The sequence below is a fragment of the Gracilinanus agilis genome, chromosome 1, assembly GCF_016433145.1.
Source record: "Gracilinanus agilis isolate LMUSP501 chromosome 1, AgileGrace, whole genome shotgun sequence".
NCBI classification, from domain to species: domain Eukaryota; kingdom Metazoa; phylum Chordata; class Mammalia; order Didelphimorphia; family Didelphidae; genus Gracilinanus; species Gracilinanus agilis.
The window spans coordinates 56,599,739-56,623,635 of NC_058130.1; the positions used below are offsets into that span (position 1 = coordinate 56,599,739).

The 23,897-nt window shown below is 46.8% G+C and overlaps 1 protein-coding gene across 1 annotated transcript in view; it reads left to right on the forward strand.

Annotated features, from left to right (window-relative positions):
- SYN2 (synapsin II) overlaps positions 1-22,835 on the forward strand; it is a 262,231-nt gene extending 239,396 nt beyond the window's left edge. The window contains exons 11-13 of the mRNA XM_044666461.1: positions 11,592-11,652; positions 18,191-18,443; positions 22,580-22,835. Coding sequence (XP_044522396.1) covers positions 11,592-11,652; positions 18,191-18,443; positions 22,580-22,715 — 450 coding nt within the window. The 3' untranslated portion in view covers positions 22,716-22,835. The remainder of the gene's footprint in view (positions 1-11,591; positions 11,653-18,190; positions 18,444-22,579) is intronic.
- The last annotated feature ends 1,062 nt before the right edge of the window (positions 22,836-23,897 follow it).

The following is a 23,897-nucleotide window of genomic DNA, read 5'->3' on the forward strand; positions in this document are numbered from 1 at the left end:
GGAGAGAGAGAGGGAGGGAGAGAGAGAAGGAGGAGAGAAGACAGGGAGAGAGGGAGGGATAGGGAGAAATGAGAGAGAGAGAGAGAGAGAGAGAGAGAGAGAGAGAGAGAGGAAGGGAGGTGGGGACAGGGAGAGAGGGAGGGATAGGGAGAAAGGGAGAGAGAGGGAGAGAGGGAGTGTAGGTGTTGTCTCTTCTCTCTGAAAGCCAACAGCCAAAGCATGGGGCTTGGAAGGAGCCTGAGTGCCTGAGAACATGGCAGACCTCCTTTCTGAGAGCTGAACCTGCAGCCTTCAGACCACATTTTTTCGCCGTGCCTCATTCCCTGTAGGGTCCTGAGCCTGGGGGGGAGACAGCCAATCAGGAGGGAATGGCATCAGTGTCCGGCCAGGAGCCGGCCTCTTTCCTGGGGCCAGACCCTGGGACCCTTTCCCAATTTCCTGTCTCAAATACTGCTGAGCAAGCACAGGGCCCTTCCTCTATGGAGGGGGAGCGGGTGGGGGTGGGGAGGGGAGGGGGCATCTGGACTTAGACCAACACACTCTCAGCAGTTGACTCACTCAGTGTCTTTCCTTCCTCCGCCAGTGAGGCTGGGCCCTGCGTCCTGCCAGGACCTCAGATAGGATCGAGACAACAATTGAGCGGCTCCCCCTCTGCCTGGCCTCGTTTGCTGATAACTAGAGGCCAAGGAGAAGGGCCTCTCTTTTCTGTAGCCCCCACGTCCCCACCCTGCCCCTCGCTCCCTCGCCTCCCTCGTGGGCTGCTGGAAACTTTTCTCCCAAAGCTCTTTGGCTGGAAGCTGGGACCCCTTCAGGGCCCACTGAAAAGCTCTGAATTTCTTTTAACGGCCTCAGTGGCTCATCAGAGAATCCCAAGTGATGGGAGGCAGGAAGGCCGGCCCTGCCCGGTGGGGTAACCGGGGGAGTCGGAGGGCCCAGATTCTCATTCCGGCCCTGATCCTGGCCGGAGGCAGGACCAAGGTCACACATCCCTTCCAAGTCAGCTTCCCTCTCAGTCCTCTCCTACAAAGTGAAGAAGCCGGACTAGATGGTCTCAAAGTCGGTCTACTAGCATTAAGTGCCCGCTTTTGCCAGGCTCTTTGCCAAGGGCTGGATCTACAAACAGAGGCAAAAAAAACAGCCGCCTGCCCTTTTCAGCTCTAAACTTTCATGTTTTGTGACCAGATTATTTAGTCCAAGTCCTCCTACTTCACAGAGGGGGAAACTGAGGCCCGAGGAGATAAAACAATCTGCCCGAATTCGTGGGTGAGAATGGCCGCTCCCTGTCTGTCAGTCCCCTGCTCTGGGCACTGTGGCATGAGGAAGCTGGAAGACCCTGAAGGCCACTCCTTGGCCATCTAGCCCGGGTGCTGGGAAGCAAGTTCTCCCTGATTTACGGGATTGGGGAAGCTCGGGGTCCCAGAGACCTGCTGAGCCCGGGCCGTTTCCTTCTCGTAACTCGGGGCCACCTCTTCTTTGTGGGGGGCCCCTTTCCTTGGGTCCTCTGATCCCTCTGACTCGGTTCTCCCCATTCTGAAGGAAATAGGACCGGGTCATCCCAGCCTGCAGCCTCTCCTCGCTTTGGGCGGCCCCTCAAGTCTCTCTGGTCATCGTTTTGGAGCGCTGTGAAGGCAGGCAGGGACGCTCCCACACTTTGTCCCTGTGGGGCCTCGCGATGACCCTCTGGACATCGGAACCCCCTGCCAAGTTTGGCATCCTACCAGATGGCTCCAGGCCCAGCAGCCAAAAATACCTCCTCCATTTCCTTTCGAAGGGTCTGCCCTTTCACTAGTAGAAAGTCATTCTTTGGAAGCTGAGGCATTGGGGGAGGAGAAGATGGGGCTTCTCCAAAAGGCTAACGATGCGAGAAAAGGAAACACCTTGAGCCATTTGGGGCTCAGCCTTCGGCAAGGGAGAACAAGGCCCGGAGGAATGGGATGCAGGCTGCTAGAGGGGGCTGGGGAGGGAGGCTCCCAGAGAGGCCGCCGAGGCTTTGCCCTTCCCTGATGCTGTTAGAACTGCTCAGAGGAACCTGTGGGTGTCTGACGGCCGCCCCGAAGCTGCCAGCCTAATTGTTCTCTGCGGCTCCCCACGCCAGGAAGGCTGGGCCAGAGGGCAGACTGCCCCTGCCCTGGAAGCCACAGCCGGCCTCGCTGCTCCATGGGCCGACCTGCCTGGTCCAGGTCCTGAGATGCCAAATTCCATTTCCCACCTGTTTCCTCAGGCCTTGGCTTAGAACTGGAGCCCCGACCGGGCCCCCTCTGCGTGGGCTCCAGCCTTCCTTGGGCCTTCCTGCCTGACTCAGGCCTTCCCCCTGCAGCCAGACCATGTTCCCCGAGTGTGGACTCTAACCCGCTTAGCCCGGCTCCAGACGGTGCCCACATCTCCCGGATTTTCTGGTACTCAGAACCGGGCATCGACTTTGCCCTCGAGGCATCAGATGATCCCACGGCTACTAGGAAGGGAATCCTTCCTCCTCAGTGGAAAGAGCGCTGGTTTGGCAGTCAGAGGACCTGAGTTCAAATCCTATCCCAAGACCTTGGGGAAATGATTCACCTTCTTTGGGCTTCAGTTTCCTCATCTGTAAGATGTGGGGAGTCAGACTAGATGTGTCGGAGGCCCTTTTTAGGTCTGAGTCTGAGCCCCCACGATCTCCAGCCCTTACAGCGCCTGGTTCTTCCCAGTCTGTCCCATCGCGGCCCTCTCTGCCCCTGGCACTAATGCCCCACCTTTGGTCCTGGATCCGAGCACGAGGAACAGAGCCAGGGAGGAAACGTCCACCTCCCACTCTCCGAGCCACTCTTGGACTGTTTGTTGTCTCCAAGAGGGATGCTGGGAGGAAGATGCGCGCCCCAAGAATTCCCGTTCTCAGGCGCCCCCGAGCCTCGCTATTGGTGACCAAAGATAGATCCCGAGGAAGCCAAACCCCAGAGGGAAGGAGCCCTGAGCAGCCCCAAGGCCAAAGGAGCCGGAATGTCTCGGCCTGGCAGTGAGCAGCCCCTTGAGGAATGCTCCCTCCCTCTCTGCCCCCCCAGAAACCTCCAGGACGCGGTCCTGATGGAGCCCAGGGGAGCCCGGCAGCTCCCTCGCGCCGGCCATTCCCAGGCTCTGGCTCCTGGGCTGGCCTGAAGTTCCCTGTTTGGGGATTAGAAAGGAGATGATGATCTCAGCCCTTACTCAGGGCCTCCTCTCCCCCAACCCCTCACCTCCAAGCCTGGCCTCGGGGTCGGAGGCGAAGATGGAGCAGAGCAGCACCGGGGTCATAGGAAGAGCTCTGGCCTCTGGGATGAAAAGATCATCAAGGGAGACTGGGAGGAAACTCGGGGGCCATGGAGTGCATCTCCCTTGGATTATAGACAAGGGAACAGAGGCTCAGAGAGGTCTAAGCTCATGTAGGGAGGAAACTCAGAGGCGGGATTCGAATCCAGGTCTTTCAAGCGCCAAGAGGACCTGTACTTCAGTCTTGTCTCTGCTGCTTACTAGCTATACCAGTCTCTTACAGCTCAACATTCTGGGGCAGAGAGGCAACATAGCCGATAGAGCACCAGGTCTGCAGTTGGGAAGACCTGAGTTCAAATCTCGCCTCAGACACTTCCCAGCTGTGTGACCCTGGACAAGCCACTCAACCCTCATTGCCTAGCCCTTACCACTCTTCTGCCTTCGAACCAATATATAGTGTTGATCCTATGACAGAAGGTCAGAATTTTAAAAAATAAAACAACTCTAACATTCTGGGAGTCTCTGATGGGAAAGAACCAAGGTTGGCCTGACATACAGGTGGAAGAAACGATAACCTACCCAGTGGGATTTTAGGCTGCTGGAATAAGACCTCCTCAACCATTAAAGGCAGCGAGATAGCCCAGTGGTTAGAACACTGGATTTGAAATTAGGGAGACTTGAATTCAAATCCAGCCTTAGATGTTCCCTAGCTATGTCTCCCTGAGCAAGTCACTGAACTAGGAAATGGGGATCATAATAGCACTTACTTATGAGCATCAAGTGTTTGCAAAGCTGATAATCCATGTGTAACCCAGATCAAATTGCTTACCCTCTCCAAAAAGGGGGAGGGAAGGGAAGAAGAGACAATTTGTGTGAAAATTTGCTATTACATATAATTGGAAAAATAAAATATCTTTACCAAAAAAAAAAAAAAAAAGCACCTAGTACAATACCTGCCATGTTTTTGTTTTTGTTTGTAAACTTTACCTTTCATCTTGGAATCAATAGTTCTAAGGTAGAAGAGTGGGGTTAAGTGATTTGCCCAGGGTCACAGGACTAGGAAGAATCTGAGGCCAGATTTGAACCCAGGTCTTCTGGACTCCGTGCCTGGCTCTTTAGCCCTTCCAGAGCTGACTTTAATTCTCTCTCATTTTCAAGATGAAGAAACTGAGGGGCCGAAGGGAAATCACTTATCTGAGGCAGCCTAGGTAGTTAGCATCTGTGCAGAAACTGGAACTCGGGTTCCCTGACTGAGTCTGGAACACATTCTACAGTATTGGATCATACAATCTCATCTTCATCACAGATTCATACTTTAGTGCATGAAGGGACATTCTTAGACACTTCTAGATGAAAGGGAAATAGCATGAGGCTGGTCTTGACATCGAGCCCCTCTGACCTTTGGTTTCCTTGTAAAATAATCAGGTTGATCTCTATGACCCAGTTCTAATTCTTATGAGCCCAGAATTGTTAGAATGATCATCCTCATACCAAGCCTCAATCTATCCATTCCAAATGAATGAATGAAAGAAAAAAGTATTGATTAAGTGTTTACTATGTACAAAGCACTGTGTGCTAAGCAATGGAAAAGTAAGCTAGTCTCTGCTCTCAAGAAGCTGGTATTCTAGTGGGGGGAGTCATGGAAATATCCCACTGCAAGCCAGATGGCCAAGTCCCATGGTCTTTAGAGTGCTGCAAGAAAGCATATGGTCCTATCTCTTCTTCAGTGTCTCTTCTATTGATAAAATCATAGCCCTTCTTCATGCTGAACCACTGACAGTGCCTCCTACCTTCAAGGCACTGTGCCCAGTGCTGAGCATGCAGAAATGATCCTTGCTAACAAGGCATGTTTGTCTTTCCTTGCATCCACAGCACTGAGTCCAATGCCTGGCAAATAGGAAGCCCTTAATAAATACTTCTTCTTTTTTGAACCCTTAGAATCAATATTAAGTGTTGGTTCCAAGGCAGAAGAGTGGTAAGGGCTGAGCAATGGGGGTTCCATGACTTGCCCAGCATCACACAGCTAGGAAGTATCTGAGGCCAGATTTGAACCCAGGATCTCTCAGCTCCAGACATAGTGGCCCCAGAAAATCTTGGTTTTGTTATATGTATTATGTACAGCATAAATACAAAATTAATAAATACAAACATGTATAATGTAGTTAAATATTGGGCAGCTAAGTGGCATAGTGTTAGAATACTGGTTCTGGAGTTAGGAAGACTCATCTTTATGAGTTCCAATCCTGCCTCAGACACTTAAAAGCTATGTGACCCTGGGCAAGTCACTTTACCCTGTTTACCTCAGTTTCCTCATCTGTTTCCTCATCAGGTGGAGAAAAATATGGTAAACCACTCCAGTATCTTTGCCTAGAAAACCCCATATTGGGACATGGAGAGTCAGACATGACTGAAATGGCAGAACAATAAGTTAAATAAAAGTTAGTCTTGCTCTCTTGTTTTATGGTTCCCACGTTCCCCACCCCATTGAGAATGTGTACTCTCTGGAGGAGAAAAATACCTAAAGATATCATCAGACAACATTTAGCTAAATATCGGATGGTAGGCAGTTGAAAGCATGAGTCCAAGATGGACATCTCAGGGAGATGGGCATCTAGGGGAGAGCATGCTAAGAAGACATAAAGTGTATGAAAAGGAAAAGCAGGTGGGAGACAGAGACAAACCCAGGCTCTCCCATTTGGCAGAAGGCCAGTCCTGGCAAGGGCTCATGACCCCCTGAAAGGATCAGTGTGCCCAAGCAAGGACTTGACCTTTACTGAACCCAGCCTCCCTCTTGGGGCTGTGGGAAGACTAAGCATGTAGTTCCCACATCTCCTCTTGATTTCTGGGAAATACCAAAAGCCACCTGAAAGAGGCCACAGTTGACCACTGCCTTTGGAATTTAGAGTCTAAAGCCTTTGAATTTAAATGCCTTGGGTCTGCATAGCAGACCATCTGTCCTCACAGACTAGGGAGTCCTTTATTTAATTTGACTTCAGCCTAGCTGAAAGAGCAAGTCAGATATCCTTAAGACCCAGGTGGGGCTCTACACCCTGTTCTATAACTGCCTTCTGTCCTGCCAGCACCCACTCTGTGTGACCTTGGACAAATCACTCCATTTCTCTGAAGCCCCATTTAAGCCTTGACCATGCCTGAAGTTTGTCTGAAAGAGAAGCTAGAGCCAGAGGCAATTCCAGCTTTCACTATCTCAAATAGTCTTTAGCCTCCCCTGGTTTATCTTTCAAAATACCCTGCAGGCCTCCTATTCCAGCCCAAACAACCTAGAAAGTCTTGGAGTTGAGTGAAATGAATGAAAAACAATTTATTAAGCATTCACCATGTGCTAAGAATATTGCTAAAATCTGGAGATGCAAATGCAAAAGTGATCAGCTAATCCTTGTCCTCGAGGGATTGGATTAGCTGGATTAAAAAAAAATTCCTCACATTCTGCTTCAGAATCAATATTAATTCCAAGACTGAAGAGTGGTAAAGGGTAGGCATCTAAGTTTCAGTGATTTGCCTATGGTCACAAAGCTAGGGAAGTATCTGAGGTCAAATTTGAACCCAGGACTCCTCATCTCCAGACCTGGTTCTCAATTCACTGAGCCACCTAGCTGACCTGAGCTGTGTGATTTCTAAAGTTACTTTATCTATAAGCTCTGGCTTTGATTCCATAATTTATTCTTGTCTTGCCTTTGTCTTTGGAGATCCAGAGGCGTCAACCTTTGTGCTAGAAGCAAATAACTCAGTGAGCATGGAGCCAGTCTCTAAGTTGTGTAGACTTCACCAGAAAGAAAAAAAAAAAGATCCTTAGGGCCCTTCACATCAGTTGGTCACCCAATCAGTCACCAGACTGATTCGTTAATCATGAAATGCTAGGTGTAAAAGAATGAGGTTCAATCTGGCAAATGTAATGAACATTGATTAAGCTCCTACTATGTGCCAGGCACTGTGCATGGCATTGGAGATACAGGGCCAGGTTTCAGAACTGGCTTTGCTGAAGAGATGCCATCACAGCAGAAAGACCAGGATTCTAAGAGGTCATAGACTGGGGACAGCATGGGAATTAGTTTCAGCACCTCTTGACCCTGTCCAAGGTGGCTGGATGCCTTAGGGGTCTGTGAAATCCTAAACTGACCTCCTTAGGCAGGCAGGCAGGCAGACACTTAATGTCTTCTCCAACATTATGTGTCTAGATTTTGTCATCAAATTGGGTTTGCTCTTTGGGGGGATTCTGGGAAATGATGTTGCCTTTAGAGGTGCCATCAACTGATGCATCTCTTCTTTGAGGGATGGAAATCTAATTCTGGTATAAGACAAGTAGTAAAGTCAAATTAAATGCTCAGAAATGCTTTGATAGTTAACACAAGTTCTCTCTCCCCTCTGCTTCCAACTCAACCCTCCCAGGGAGCCAGTATCCCAAGAAACAGCGAGACTCATCTTCTCTAGTCACTCACTTTCTGTGTCTTTCATCATGTACTCATTTAATAAATCTTTGGAAGACACAGAGTGGAACACTGGATTTAGAGGCAGAGGGGCTGAGTTCAAATCCTAGCTCTGGCTTCTGTCACTTACTGGCAAATCAATGACCTTTAACAAATTCTTTCTTTTTAACTTCATTTCCTCTTCTTCAAAATGAAAGGGTTGGATTAAATGACCCCAAAGGGACTTTTTACCTCCAGAGCTTTTGCTCCTGTGATCCTTCTATGTGGCTCAGTCCTCTAGTAGGCTTTGGTGAGAGAAGCCGGGTATAGAAGATGAAGGACTCAAATCAACAATCATTTATTGTGCACCTACCATGAGCCAGACACTGTGCTAAGTGCTAGAGTTGCAAGGAAAAGCAAAAAAGCAAACAAAAACCCAGTCGGTACTCTCAAATAGTTCACAGTCTAATGAAGAAACAACATGCAAATAGCTATATACAAAGAAGACAGGACCAGGGGGCAGCTAGGTGTCTCAGTGGATTAAGAAACACAGATGGGATGTCCTGGGTTCAAATCTAGCCTCAAACACTTCTTAGCTGTGTGACCCTGGGCACTTAACACCCATTACCTAACCCTTAGCACTCTTCTGCCTTGGAACCAATACACAGTATTGAGTCTAAGACAGAAGAAAAGGGTTTAAAAAAAAAAAAAAAGAAGATATGATCTGTATGGACTCTCAGAGAGCTTATAATCTAATTTGGGGAGACAAAACTGAGTAAAGGAGCTAATCAGAAAAAACATCAGATCTTAATGCAACATGGGAAATCATAGAATCTAAGAGGCAAGAGAAACTTTAGGGGTGATCTAATCTGGCTTCCCTCCAAATTCAGGAATCCCTTTAGCAATTGATGATGGATCATTAGGCCATCTCCCAAAGCAGACCATTCCATTCTCAAATAGCATTACTTAGAAAATTCTTATTTATGTTGATCTTAAATCCATTTGGGACATGCATGTGTGTGTGTGTGTGTGTATAATATATAGATGACATCTATATATTAAGAGGAGGCATGAAGAAAAATCATTATGGATTTGAGCTCACTGGAAGGGAAGGCTTCCTGAGCATTGGGGAAGTTGAACAAGACCTTAGGAAAGATAATTTGCATCAGGAGAAAAGAGAAGAAAGGGAACTCTACTTAGAGAACTTTAGAATACTTAAGACAAAGGGGACCTTAGAACAGAGAACAGAGAATGTTGGCGCTAGGGACAACCTAAGCAATTGCCTAGTCCAACTTCCTCATTTCATAGATGAAACCAAACAAGAAGGACCAGAATGAGTAGAAAAGAAGAGAGAAAAATCAGAGTTCCATGCTTCCTCAAGAATAGTGAAGAATCTCTCCGTAGAGATGGTGTGTTGGAGAGCAGTAAGATATGGGGCCATAGTTAGGTTGTATAGAGTGATGAAATCGTGCCATTGTTACTGTCATCCAATCATTTTTCAGTCACATCTGATTTTTTATGACCCCATTTAGGCTTTTCTTGGCAAAGATACTGTGGTGGTTTACCATTTCCTTCTCCAGATCATTTTACAGATGAGGAAATTGAGGCAAACTGGGTTAGGTGACTTGCTCAGGGTCATACAACTAGCAAGTATCGGAGGCCAGATTTGAACCCATGAAGATGAGTCTCCCTGACCCCAGGAACAGTGCAGACACTGTGCCACTTAGCTAGTCAAAGTAATTTGAATTTGATCCAAAAAGCATTAGATAAGATGAAATGATAAAAGACTACCATAGTAGTCTTTTAAGACATAACAAATAAGGTGTTTAAGGAAGAATTTTCTGTTGGGCTGGTTTAGAGGGGGGAAACCTGGAGGCAAGAAGACCAGCTAGACAGTCGTCCACATTTACCCAAGTGTGAGGCAATAACGGCTTAGACTCAAAGAGGAGAGAAGAGAAAATGAATGTAAGACTCACATGGGAGAACTGATTGGGCTTAGTGATGCCCTGGATTGAGAGAGGGGAATTGTCTTGGATTAGATGGCTGAGAGAAGAAATCAGTCGAGTTTTGTGTATGCACCCTCAGCATGATTATTAGAGTATAGGATTAGGGTGCTAGTGTAGTATAATATGGGGGGGTGTAGATATATAGATATAGATGTGTCTGTGTGTGTGTTATGGTATGTTTAGTGTTAGAATACTATAAGAGAGACCTTGTGGTTTCTTACAGTGCCATAGTATCAGAGATTTGGAAATTAGAGATCAAAAGGACCCTAGAGGTCATCTAATTCAACCCCCTCATTTTACAGATGAGGAAACCAAAGCCCACTTAAGTTAAGTGGCTCACCCAAAGTCATACAGGGCTTATGTGACAGAACTGAATTTGAACCCAAATCCTTTGACTTCAAATCCATCATGTTTTTTACTATTCCAAACTATCTCAATCAATCCGCAAGAGATACCGTTAGCTTTATATTGTGCCAAACCCTGGAGTTAGAAAGACACCCCCCCCCCCAATAGTCCCTGCCCTCAAAGAGTTTACATTCTAAGAAGACAGCACGTATCATTTTTGCCTTTATCCAAATGGATCAAGTTATACTCCCTTTTTCTGATTGACCTGTGTGGATATCCCTAAATGCCACTATTTCTTTTTAAGGCATCATTTCTTGAGAAAATGCCGGATGAGAGAGGAAAGGAAGAAGACACATTTTACTTCAGATTTATATAAAGACACATTATCTGTGTCTTTTATGGTTTGAATATTCATCTGTTACATATCCAGTGGGTTGTCTGTCTTCCTAAATCCTTCTTCACTTCCTTCCTCTCTTCCTTTCTTCCTCCCTCCTTTCCATCTATTCTTCCTCCTTTCCTCCCTCCCTCCCTTCCTTCCTTCCTCCCTCCCTCTTTCCTTTCCTTCCTCCCTTCCTTCCTTCCTTCCTTCCTCCCTTCCTTCCTTCCTTCCTTCCTCCCTTCCTCCTTCCCTCCCTTCCTTCCTATCCAAGATTAAAGGATAATAGAGGAGGGGGCAGCTGGGTAGCTCAGTAGATTGAGAGTCAGGCCTAGAGACGGGAGGTCCTAGGTTCAAATCCAGCCTCAGACACTTCCCAGCTGTGTGACCCTGGGCAAGTCACTTGACCCCCATTGCCCACCCTTACCACTCTTCCACCTAGGAGCCACTATACAGAAGTTAAGAGTTAAAAAAAAATAAAGTAATAGAGGACCTTTGCACCTGTGAAAGAATGATCACAGTCCCAGCTGGATCTTCAGGCACATGTTGCATAAAGCATAATTAGAAAATAATCCTATAAAGTCACTTGGCCTTGAGTATTTCTTTTAAATAAACCTGAGAGGGACCTAGACACAAAGAACTATTCCCTGTAATTTATTTTCCTTTTAGGTCCCTTTCTCAAGGAATCTTCAATCATTCCACAGGTCAGACTTGATCCCTAACCCGTTTTCCCTTTCCCTAGATGAGTCCAGAGCCAAGGGGAGCCAAGCCTATCTGTGAAACAATAGCTCTATCTGGGGTAACCCCTAGCTGGGAGCTCAGCCAGTCCTTGAGGTTTCACATAATAGTCCTCTTTTCCCTTCAGGAAGTGTCAGAAGGTTCTTGAGTTCCAAGGATTACAGACCTAGAACCAGAGGAGAGCCCAGAGGCCATCCAGTTGCAAAACTGAGGAAATATTCTTAAGAGAAGGAAAGAAATCAGATGGAGCTAAGAGGACTGATGTCCTCGGGATGTGTGAAAGTCTAAAGGTTACCAAGCTGGGAGAAAGAATGGTTGCACAATGGACCCTCAAACCCCATATCTCACCAACTGGCGATCTGTCACCATCCCAGGAGTCTTTTGAACATGGTGGTGGAGGGCAGACCAGAGAGAGAGCTTTGAGGTTCTCAGTGGCAAAGTTGGTGCTGATGGTGCTGATTTTTAATCTCTCCCATTTTTGTCTTCCAGAGTGGGACACTGAAGGATCCGGATTTGAGCAAGTCACCACCGCAGCGCCCCGCCCCTCAAGGTTGTTTACAGTATATTCTCGACTGTAATGGCATTGCAGTGGGGCCCAAACAAGTCCAGGCTTCTTAAGTGTTTGGTAGTTCATTCTTCTTTCAAAGCAGAAATTTCAAGCCAAAAAAATGAAAAAGGAAAGGAAAAAAAAATAAAAAAGGAAGGAGAAGGAAAGTGAAAAGGAAAAAAAAAAGCCACCCCCTCCCCCTGCCCCATCTCAGTGCTCTTTCTCTCTGCTGATTGAACTCGGGTTCTTCCTATGCAGCATCAGCTCCCGGGTCTGGGTGTTCACTTGTCCCTGTCCGTGCTTGTGATGCTTCTTTACGTTTCTCTGTATAACTTGTGCTCGCAGGGCTGTTTGTCAACAGTGTACAACAAAACAAAACATGGTGCCTCTCCCAAGTCCAGTATGATTGTATCCTCTGGATGGATAGATGAGATCTTTAAGAAGTATTCCAGATAATCGGGGGCCACACGAGTGGTGGGAGACTAGAGGAAGTGGGGAGCAGAGACCCAACTCAAAATCCCTAACCCATCTGGCCCCCCATCCCCTCCCTACTCACTCTGCCCCACGTTCTGACTTCAACCCTTTTGCTTACTTACCTCTGTGAGTGTGTGAGCTATTTAGTGAGGCCTGCTTCTCTCTTTCTTTCTGCATGACTAGTGTAGATAGAGGTTTCAGAGACTTTCAAGGTCTAATCGCGCTATCTCTGTCCACTGACTTCAAAGGCATTCCTCTTTTTTTCATTTGCAAACATTTGTCATGATTTGAGTTCCTGAGTTTTCTTTCTTCATTCCTTCCTTTCTTTCCTTCTTTCTTTATTCTTTCCTTCCTTTCCTTTCCTCCTTCCCTTCTTCTCTCCCTTCTTCTCTCCTTCCTTCCTTCTCTTTCTTTTTTCTTTCTTTTTTTAAGTGATAAAATGAAATATAAAGAAAACACTCTTTTCATAAATTGGCTCTATATCTCCTCTCTCTGCTTCATCTTTCCTCCATCTTTTATTTTCTTTTCCTCTTCTTTCTATCATTAACCTAATTATAGCTCCAAACTCAAAAACTGATGTGCAATATCCAAGCAAAATCGTGTTTCCTGTGTGCGGATCTCGGTTCCGCTAAGTCATTTTTCTTTGTTGTCATTGTTTCTGAATTGATGGTCTATGGGCTTCTGTAGAACTGGGACCAATACGTATTCCCACCCCACCCCTACACACACATACACCATCCCCTAGCTTTTTCTGTCTCTAGAGATGATCACTTCAGAGATACTGAACAAAAGAATTGCTGAAAACCTGGGAAGTCACCCAGCATACATTCATTCACTCAGTCTGCCTCTTAGGGCACTGCCAAATGAGACCAAATCTAAAGCAAGTCCACTTCTTTGGAGTGGCTACACTGCCTGAAAAAGGGCCCTTGGTTCGGCCCCCCTCCCATATTCCACCTCAGATCCCCAATCATACCCTTAGAAGTCCAGAGGACCAAGAGTTTTATCCTAGGGGAGACCTTCTCCTTTGGGAGACAGGATCTAATTATCCCCAAGTCCTTTTGCTCAGATATGAGCTTGTACATATTAAGACTTGTACCTTTGGGGGAAAACCAAAAGGGAAAAGCAACTTCAGTGGCCTTCTCTATAGACATAGCTACTGGTATTGCTTTCACCAATGAGTCTACTTCATCAAGAGGAGGAATCTCCCTGTAAGACCAACATGACAACAATCTAAGCCTTGTCTATAGTGTCCCCAACAACTTTCCATCCTCTGATGGGGTTGGGGACGAAGCACAATGGCATCAGAGCCCTTTCCAAACCTCCTCTGGGAGAGCAAACTTTGGTCCTCGGAGCCTTCATGCCAACCTCTTGATCTTGGGGTCCACGTTAACATTCCCCTCCCAGGACCACAGAAAGCCAGTGACCGACATTTTAGGGAACCCTCTTTTGGATTCCCCAATCTGCTGGATGAGTTGGTACCATTGGTTCTACAAGTTCTACAAGTAGTCAATAGGCATTTCGACAATAAGGGGCCCGTGCCCTGGTTCCTCATGGGAAAGCCATGGGAAATGGGTTGGGCATCACCGTGGTGGTATGTACGGATAGTGATCTGTCCCCCTTAGATGGCGACCATGGTGACCCTTTTTCGCACGTGTGTGTGTATACCTACACGCACACACGTACACACTCTTGGGGGGTAGTGTAGAATCAGAGGCACGAATACCTCCAGATACCATAAAAGGGAGTGAAGACAAAAATTCCCTAGAGGGAGGAGTACATCTTTTGATTTCCTTACTTTTCTGTCTAAATGGTGGTGCTGGCGATGGTCGGTGGGTGGTGCTTGTCTGCATGTCAGTGTGAACATTTACAGGTGCTTTCCACGTGACATTTGTGAGCCATGTATGCAAAATGTAAAGTGGCCATTTGAACTCAGTCAGGCTGCAGATGGTGGCGGAAGCAGAAAGCCTCTTAAAGAGTAGGGGGGAAACGTGATTCCGGCCCCTGCTGCCGAATCCCAGCGGACGGGCCAGCCTGACTGTCCTCTGCCCATCAGTTAGCATGCTTAGGGACAACCCCATAACTGTGGGTCGGGGGACAATCATGTCACAGTGTAGGATTGCTGTCCAGGTGTTTGTACCCATTTCTTTTCTGACTGTTGTCCCCCTTTCTTTTGTACTGATCCAGCTGAGAGATTCTCAGCCAAATGGTGGAAGTATCTGTGTGACTGCAGTACCTTTCTTCTGTGAAATCTCTTGTACAGCTTAATGTGCAATAAAAAAAAAAAAAGTTAACATCTGTCTTCAGTGTAAAGTTGTACAGTTTCTGGCCCCTCAAGCATGTCTGTACAAGTGTGAGGGCTGAGTTTTTGGTGCTGGATGAGGGAGGCTGAGAAGGCAACCTGTGTTGTTTTCAAAGGGAGGCTATTGAAGTGAAGAATGCCAAGCGCCTCTCCTTCCTTCTTGAGGTGAAAAAAAGTACGAACATGACTGTGTTTGCTGATAGACGAAGGGTTCTCCTAATTATCTAGGGGACCAGGTAGGGTTTTCTCTTTGGAAACATTTGTTTTTAACCTAGAGCTTCTCGAACTTGTCAGATTCCTCTTTGGAAGTCAAAGGGGCCATCCCTGGTGGCCCGGCGCCCATGGGAAGTATTGACCAGTGAGGGAACCATGACTTGTGGCAGGCGGGAGGTCAGCTGAAGGATGGATGCTAGATAGGCACCAGACCAGCCTAGGGTCGGTCAAACAGCACAAATTGTCTTTAATTTTGAAGAGGCTGAGTGACAGTGCCAGCTCTCACTGACTGATGCATTGTTCTAAGTCCATTCCCTCCAAATGGCCTGTGGATGAAGATGCTGATATCAGGGTTGAAGAATCATGTGGCCCCCATCCCAGTCAGTGTGTACATGATTTCTGGGAGTCCTTCCAGCTCTGAATCCTAGACTATCCCCTCAGAGTAGGGAATAGTTTAATCATCAGATTTAGAACTGGAAGGGACTTTAGACCATTCTCTCATTCTACAGATTAGTCACCTGAGGCACAGAATATAAGTTATTTTCCCCAAGCCCAGTTTCCTTGACTCCAAATGGAATCCTCTTTCCAATAGCCTTTTCAGAAAGCACTAAGGCATGTGGCCATGACTCCTGCTGCCCAGGGCATTGGCTCTCAGACAGGACAGGCTATTTTCCCTTCTGACCACCCCAAAGGCTTACATGGCTGTCTTGGCGATTTTCTATCTTTTTCCAGGAGGGAAATATTCAATTCCCTTTCAGTGGAAATCAGTGGATCCCTTTCTCTGCTGAGTACGATCTTCCCAACTATCAAGGGAGGAAGGGACCCCTGGCTGCTGGGAAGGATTAATTTTGAGTTTCTTAAAGGAGAGGAGTGAGTCAGCTCCTGCCAACCCCAACCTCTGCCCACTCCCCCATCCCCACCAAAAAACCCACATACAAAACCAGTGTGATGAACCAGACAGGGATGGTATCAAAAGACAAGAGTGTATCTGGGAAAGAGGGATTTCATTTTGTTATGGTAGTGGGAGTACGAGTATGGCTGTCAAACCTTCAGATTACCTGTTGAACAATGAACTGTCTTAACTTGAATTTTCTGAGCATTTCCTCATGCTTACAACAACCCTGTGAGATAGGGAAAGGAGAAGGTTTTTTCCCTTCCATATTACTGGTGGTAAGTTTGAGGCCAAGAGAGGTTAACTGATTTCTCTGAGGACACAAGAAGAGTTAGTGACAGAATTCAGATGCCCCAGTTCCCAATGCCATGTTCTTGGATTCTTTCACCACCCCTGGTGTATGGAGCTCCTAGATCTTAGGATCATAGCTTTAGAGATGGAAGGACTAGACCTTGGAAATCGTCTAGTCCTACCTCCTCATTTTGTTGATGAGGAAAATGAGATCCACAGCCCTTTAGTGACCTTCCCAAGGTTACCTGGATGGTAAGCACCAATCAATTAGTAATCACTTATTAAACACCTACTACGTGCTGTGTAGTACCTACTGTGCTAAGCTCTGGGGAGACAAAGAGAGTCAAAAAATAGTCCCTCAAGAAGCTCAGAGTCTAGTGGGAGAGACAACAAACAAATGGATACAAGACTGTTATGTTCAGGATTAATATCAAGGCAAAGACCTGGAATTAAGAGGTGTTGGGGGAGGTTTCCTGTAGATGAGATTTTAGTTGGGATTTAAAGGAAGCTAGAGAAAGCAGTAGGCAGAGGGGAGGAAGGGAGAACATTCCAGGCAGGGGGAACAGCTAGAGAAAGTGTCTGGGGCTGAGAAATGGAGTGTTGTGTTTGTGGAATAGCCAAGGGAAAAGTATCACTGGATCAAAGAGTATGTAGGGGGAAGGTGTAAGAAGACTGGGAAGGTAGGAGGGGGCTTGGTTATGAAGGGCTCTGAATGCCAAATGGGGGACTTTGTATTTGATTTCCAAGGTGATAAGGAGCCACTGGAGTTTATTGAGTAAAGGGTGACATGATTAGACCTACAGCTGAGGCAAATTACTTTAGTGGCTGAATGGAGGATGGTTTGGTGTGGGGAGAAACTTGAGGTAGGCAGATCCCCCAGCAGGCTATTGCAATAAGGAATGAGGTGGAAAGAGCCTGTATCAGACCCATAACCATGTCAGAGGAGAGAAGGGGGCATATTGGAGAGATGAGGCAAAAGTGAAATCATCAAGCCTTGGCAACAGCTTGGATATGGGGGTGAAAGATAATGTGGAGGTAAGGAGGATCCCTAGGTTACAAACCTGGGGGCCCAAGAGGATGGTGTTGCTTTCTCTAGCAATAGAGGTTCAAATCTGGCCTCAGACACCTCCTAGCTGTGTGGCCCTGGGCAAGTCATTTACCACCACCCCCCAACCCCCATTGCCTAGTTCTTACCATTCTTCTGCCTTGGAACCAATGCACAGTATTGATTCTAAGATGGAAGGTAAGAATTTTGAAAAAAAGATGTCTGTAAGATTGTTGGAGATATAAGACTAATGGCCAGCAGAGTGTTTGGGGAAGGATACATAGCCTTGTGAATTATTCTAGAAATGGTAATTAAATCAACATGAATTGACAAGATCATCAAGTGAACAGAGAGGGGAAAGAGAAGAAGGCCCGAGACAGAACCCCGAAGGACACCTCTGGTTAAAAGAGGGGATCTGCCTGAGGACACAGTAAAGAAAACAGAGAAGTGGTCAGATAGAAGGGTAGGAGGACCAGGAGAGAGTAGTGCCCCAAACACCTAGAAAGAAGGGAATGGCAAAGAAGGGAGAGTGGTCTACAGTGACAAAGGCTGCAGAGAGGTCAAGGAGAATGAGGATTAAGAAAAGGCCGTTGGATTTGGCAACTAAGGGATCATTGGTTGCTCTGGAGACAGCAGTTTCATTGGATGATATGGTTGGAAGCCAGATTTGGGGGGGTTCAGAAGAGAGTGAAAGAGGAGAAAGTAGAGATGCCTTATTGTAGATGGTCTTCTCAAGGAGTTTAGCTACTAGGGATGGAAGAGACACGGTTCCTGGGGAATGGAAGGATCAAACGAAGGGTTTTGGAGAAAGGAGGAGACATAAGAATGCTTGTTGGCTATAGAAAATGAGCTAGTGGAGAAGGAGGGATTGAAAACAAGTGATGGGGGTGGCAATCTGTTGGAGGAGATGGCTTAGAATGCTCAGAGAGAAGAGGTGAAATGTGAACCTCGTCAGTAAGGGTGCCAGGGCTCGTAGTACTGGGTACCATGCCACAAAACTCCAGATGGCTTTGGGAGAAGAGGGATATCTGCACTCTCTGTAGCCCTTTCCCTCCTTTTCTCCTCAAGCTCCATTCCAGCTTCTGCTGATGAGCCCCATCATATCTTCTGCTGTTTCTGGGGGAAAGCAGAGAAAGGTGCTTTGGGGAAGGGGTGATGAGGAATGACCAATGGGTCTTATTTTCCCCTTCCCTCACACTCAGGGTTGGTGATTACTCTCAGAGTAGATGCCCTATTTGGTAAGAAGGTAGGAAAACCCTTTAAGTGACTAATAAGGAAACCCTTTTGAGATGGTCAAGTTCTGAAGTTTTTCTTGTACTGAACCTAGGGGGCCCTGGGCATCCCCAAGGATTGCAGTCCCCAAGCAAAGCGCTGCCTTCACGACGATTATCCCCGGGACCAACACCAACACCACACTCTTCCTCCTCCTCTTCCTCTTCCTCCTCCTCTTCCTCCTCCTCTTCCTCGGCTCCTCATCCCGGCGGCCCAGCCGCACAGGCCAGTCCGAACTCCAGCTCATTGAACCAACCCCAGCCATCTCAGAGGGAGCCTCGGAAAGCCCAGCCTCATCCACAGCTAAAGTAAGAGACCACTAAACTTTCCTACCCCTACCCTTCCCTTCATTCCTAATCCTTCCCTCCCTTTCCTCCCTTTATTTATCCTGCCTGAGTTCTGGGGGCTGCTGGAGCTATATCTTCATTAAGGTTTCCTCCTTGGTAGGGAGGGAAACCCAGGATAGAAAGAGGCTGGCAAAAAGCTAAACTTACTCTGGACCCTGGAACTCCTAGTCTTCTCCCTTTCCTTATATCCTTCTGTTTCCAGAATCAGAATCTTGGGTCTGGGTAACAAGTGGCTCAGGGCCAGTCCCACCCCACCCCAGAATACCTTCCCTAAAACTACAGATAGTCAGAGCTGGGATGGGCTGATTCAGAAAGCTCTGTCCACTCAGCTGAGACTAGAACCCAGGTTTCAAGCTCTCCTATTTTAAGATCATTCTGGTGTTTGTGTGTGTTTTCCTGCCTCCCCAACTTCCTTTATTTTCTCTCTCTTTTTCTTTAACTCTGAATGATGAGCTTGAGTAGAGAGTAAGACAGACTACCCAAAGGGGAAAAGGGGGAAGTAGATAGATTCAAGTGTTTTTTTTAATAGTGGAAAGACTGGACTTAAAAAAATTTGGGTTCAAATCCCACCTTGTGTGATTTGGGGCAAGTCTCAGTTTTCTCATCAGTAAAATGGGTGAAGAGCAGGTTACCAGGCCTCCAAGGTCTCTTTCTACTCCAGATCTATGATTCAATGAGCCTCTAATCCTCCTAGTTCCTGGGTTAGGAATCATTTGGACAGCCCATATGGAGACTCTTGGAAAAAAAGATGGACTTGCCCTCTCTACCTTCCTTATCCTCAGAGTTTGTCTTGCCTAGTGCTCACTCCCAGAATTCCCTACCACATTCTCTGTACCCAGGAAAATGCCAGATAAGAATGAAGGTAATGGGTGATCACCTAGGTGGTTCAGTGGATTGAGAGCCAGGCTTAGAAATGGGGAGTCCTGGGTTCAAATCTAGATTCAGATGCTGCTTCCTGCCTGTGTGACCCTGGGCAAGCCACTTGCCTAGCCCTTACCGTTCTGCTGCCTTGGAACCAATCCACATTTTTTTTCTTTCTTCCTTTTATTTTAATAACAAATTTCCACATAAGTTTTCCAAAGTTATATGATTCATATTGTCTCCCTCCCTTCTTCCCTCCCACCTCGCAGAATTGACAAGCAATTCGGTCTAGATTATACATGTATTATCAAGCAAAACACAACCAATTCCCTATTGGTTTCTATTGATTCTAAGATGGAAGATGAAGGCTTATTAAAAAAAAGAACGAAAGAAAAGAATGATGGGAATGGGGATACGGATGGCAGTCTTGGGGTAGCAGTGGAGGGAGGTGAGCTAGATCGCATTCATAAGACCTTCCATTTAGTGTTAGAAAGGACCTTATAGGTCATTGAGTCCAACTCTCTCATTTTTATGAAGGAGGGAACTGAGACACAAAGAAGTCATTTGTCCAGGGTAGTACACACAGTAGGAGTCTGAGTTGGGGTTTGAACCCAGACATTCCCAACCTCAAATCCAGCACCCCATTGACTCTTCCGTGCTGCCTTTCTTCTGCACCAGTGTGCTGCTCATTAGCTTCTTTCCCTAATTCTGATGCCACTATTAAATATCAAGCTCTGAACTCAGTGGAATCTAGTACTCATGGCAGACCAACCACAGCCTTGGGAAGGAAGGAAAGGAGAATAACGACTCATGGATTGCAACTTCATCAGGTAGACAGGACTAATATGATTGTGCCCATTCAATGGATGATAAAGCTGAGGTCAGGTGACTTAAGGGACCTCAGAGTCCAACTCCCTCACTTTACACATGAGGGAGCTAAGGCACAAAGAGAATCAATGATTTGACCATACTCCACACAGCAAATACCTTAGACCCAAGTCTCTTGACTCCCAAATCCAGCACTCTTGCCATCACACTACTCTTAGTCACACTGTAAGGTTCTACAGAAAAATCTAGGGAGGTGATCTATTGCTTCTCCTCTGAGTTGGGCAACTGGGGAATCTCTAGAGATATCCAAAATGTCTGGTGGAGTTTGGAGAGAAGAAAAAAATGGAGAGACGTGGAATCATATGATTTTATAACTTAGAGAAACTCTATGGACCATCTCATCAAACTTCTTCAATTTACTAATGAAAAAAGTAAGGCTTGGAGAAATGAAATTATTTGTTCAAAGTCATAGGGTCACAGGAGTTAGAAGTGGAATAGACAGTCCAGTTCAATTACCCAATTTTACAGATGGAAAAACTGAGACCCAGAGAAACTGATATGATTTGCCCACTGTCACACAGGTGGTAAATAACAATTTGAATCCAGGTTGCATTGTCAATGACACAACTAGGAACAGATCCAAGGCCCAAGTAGTTGGCCACTGTGTTTTCAGGAGCAGTCCTTGTGTGTACTGGTGGATTGAGAAATGGTTTGGAATCTGAGTGGCTCAAGCCTCCCATTTCCCATTCTCGCTCTCCTATGTGGTGACAGATAGGTCTCCAAATGGAGCTTCCAAACTCAGATCTAGAGTGCCTGGCAAGCAATTAGTTCATTTTGATGTCCTTGGAATGTCTCTCTTCTCCTCATCACCCCTTTCTGGGGTTCTTTCTCTCCTGCCAGCCTTCCAAATCACTCCCTTGCCATCATCCCTGGCTGTAGCCAGAGCCTGGGGAGAGCTTTCATTGCCTCTGGGCTGAAGCCTTCCAGGGAAGTTGCTGACAGGTGGGGAGGAGTTGCCATTCCTGGTACCCTCTGCATGTTCGTGCAGAAGAGTCCCCCACCCCCTGGAGGCCCACATGTGGAGACACATCCCCAGGCCCGGCAGCTGCCGAGGAGGACTCCTCCCCAGCCCTAAATGGAAGGCAGGGCATTTTGTTCACCTCTATTCAAAAGGACAGAAACTTCAAGGATCCCTGAGACAGGGAGTTTCCCAGCTTTCAAATCTTCCAAGCAGATGTTTGAGGAGTGCCAATGGAACTTGGAGGAAGGACATTGGGCAGAAAGCTGAAAGGAAGTAAAGGGAGGTGAGGGAATCCCAGCGTGCAGTTAGGAACCAGCCTTTCTTATCAGAAGCTGAACCAAACCTCATTCCAATCCTTCCAGACTGAATTTTCCAGCCCTCGGGGTCTCCCCCAGTCAAGTCAGAATGACCTGTAGGATTAATATCATTCCGAAATATGTGTGTTTAAGAGAGGAAAAAAATACTTTGTGACATATATGAACCCCTAGCACCTTGCAGGTGTTATTTTGGTTTCAGGGAGAATGGCAGAATAATCAGATCCATTTTACTGACGGGAAAGCTGAGGCATGAGGAACTGTACTAAGCTCTCAGGTTTTATTGATTGATGGAAATCCACTAGAGAGATATCATAAACCCCTGGTTCCTGGAGGACACAGTTGGCATGCATGGACTTTTTTATTCCTCTTAAGTGGCATTTCCTTCAATTACACTCTCAGGCAGCCTAGTATCCCTGCCCAGTTGACCTGGACCACTAGGACTATTTCTCTTCTCTTCCTTTCCTTTCTTTCTTTTTTTTATCCTAGCCTTTCTTATCCCAACCCCATCCGGAGGCTTCTCAGGATTGAAATAGAAAAAATAATTCAAGGGTCTCTCTCAGCCATACTTCAAACTAACCCAGGGTCAGTCAGCCACCAGTAGTTACCCAGCAAGCATTGAGAGATTAATTTGACCAGGGACCAAAGTTAGAAAGAGATACACTTCCACAGAACATGAAAGGGGAGGAAAGAGCTCCCTATTGTAAACACCTCAGTCGCTTCTGTCCAAGGGATCTCTCCTCCTACTCTTACATTCACCATCTCCAATCCCCACAAGGTCTGGCCAGATGTCTCTGGTGGAACCATTCCATTCCCACACTACTTCGAATCAGGGGTTGAGTGGATAGGTGTTATTACAGCATCTCCCAGGACCTGCATCCCACCTCTCCTCCTGTTCTTCCATCCCCCTCAACCCTGACCCTGGAGCCTCTCCTCCTCTGGTTCCCATCCCCTCTGTTCCTGCCCATGAGGGGCTCTCGGGCTCCCCAATGGGGCTCAGCATGTTTCCTTGCTTCTCCATCTAGCTGGCCAACAGCCCCTCTCTCACATTCTCTTTGTTTTTTATCTTCAAGCAAGTCCCAGTCCTTGACCAATGCCTTCAGCTTCACTGAGTCCTCCTTCTTCCGGTCATCATCGAATGAGGACGAAGCCAAAGCCGAGACCATCCGCAACTTGAGGAAATCCTTTGCCAGCCTCTTTTCAGATTAAGCCCTTGGATCCCCAGATCTCTCTCATCCAATGTGTCTAGCACCTCTGACAGCTCCAGGCCCTGCCCTGCCCTGTTTAGTGATGATAATACCCCTGTGACCACCATCCTGCCCTGCCCTGCCCTGCCCTGTCCCACCACCCCACCACCACTCTTCTCTGCTCCATTCATTGTATCAAGCAATTTATGTAGCTTTTAAAGGATCCCAAGAGGGCAGGTACATGTTAGCAGAGATGAAAGCATGGACTTTCCCATCATCCTGAAACCTCTATGTCAAGGTCCCAGTTAGCTGTGATTTCCGTGGCCTTATTGTGATGCTCAATCATATCTGACTCTGTCGACACCCTGTGACACCAGGAGAGCTTTCCTGGAGGTCTCTGGGTGGCTTTAGCTAGTTCACATAGAATATAGTTGCATGCTTCTTTTAAGTTGTTTGTTTTCATTTTCTTTTCTTTATACTTTGTTGGTAGTCAGTATTTTATATGTGGAGAGCCTCCAGAAACACTCCACCCTCAGATTCTTAGGAACCCATTCACACATGTCTCCCCTCTCAGTTTAATTGTGAAAAAAAAAAAAAAGAAAAGAAAAGAAGCTGGCTTCCTTGTGACCCTAAGAGTCTAGCACCAGCTACAGTGTCCTGTTGTGTTTGTGAAGCATTATCAGCCTCATGAAATGGTTCCACGTTCTCCTTTTTTCCTTCCTGGCCCATGTGCCGGGAGAACCGAGCTTTGAAACTACACTGTGAAGAGACATGCATGGCAGTGTGATAGCACCAAGGCTAGTTCTGTGTTCACTCCAAAATAAATGCTAAGCTGTGTGGTTAAAAGCCAAAAAAGGAAGCAGCATTCGACAGTGTCTGTTTCAGTAGTGAGGGGTGTCCCAGATTCTGACTCTCTTCAGTGAGGGTCAAGATGCCTGCTGGGTGAAGTGTGTGTGTGTGTGTGTGTGTGTATGAGAGAGACAGACAAAGACAGGGACACAGAGGCAGAGAGGAGAGACAGGAAGACAGAAATGGATAGGGAGGACATATGGAAGAAAGAAGGGAGGGAGGAAAGAAAAGAAGGAAGAAGGGAGGGAGAGAGGAAGGAAAGAAGGAAGGAAGGGGAGGGAAGAAAAGAGGAACAGGAAGGTAGGGAAGAAAAAGGATGGAAGGGCAGGAGAAGAAGGGAGGGAGGGAAGGAGGA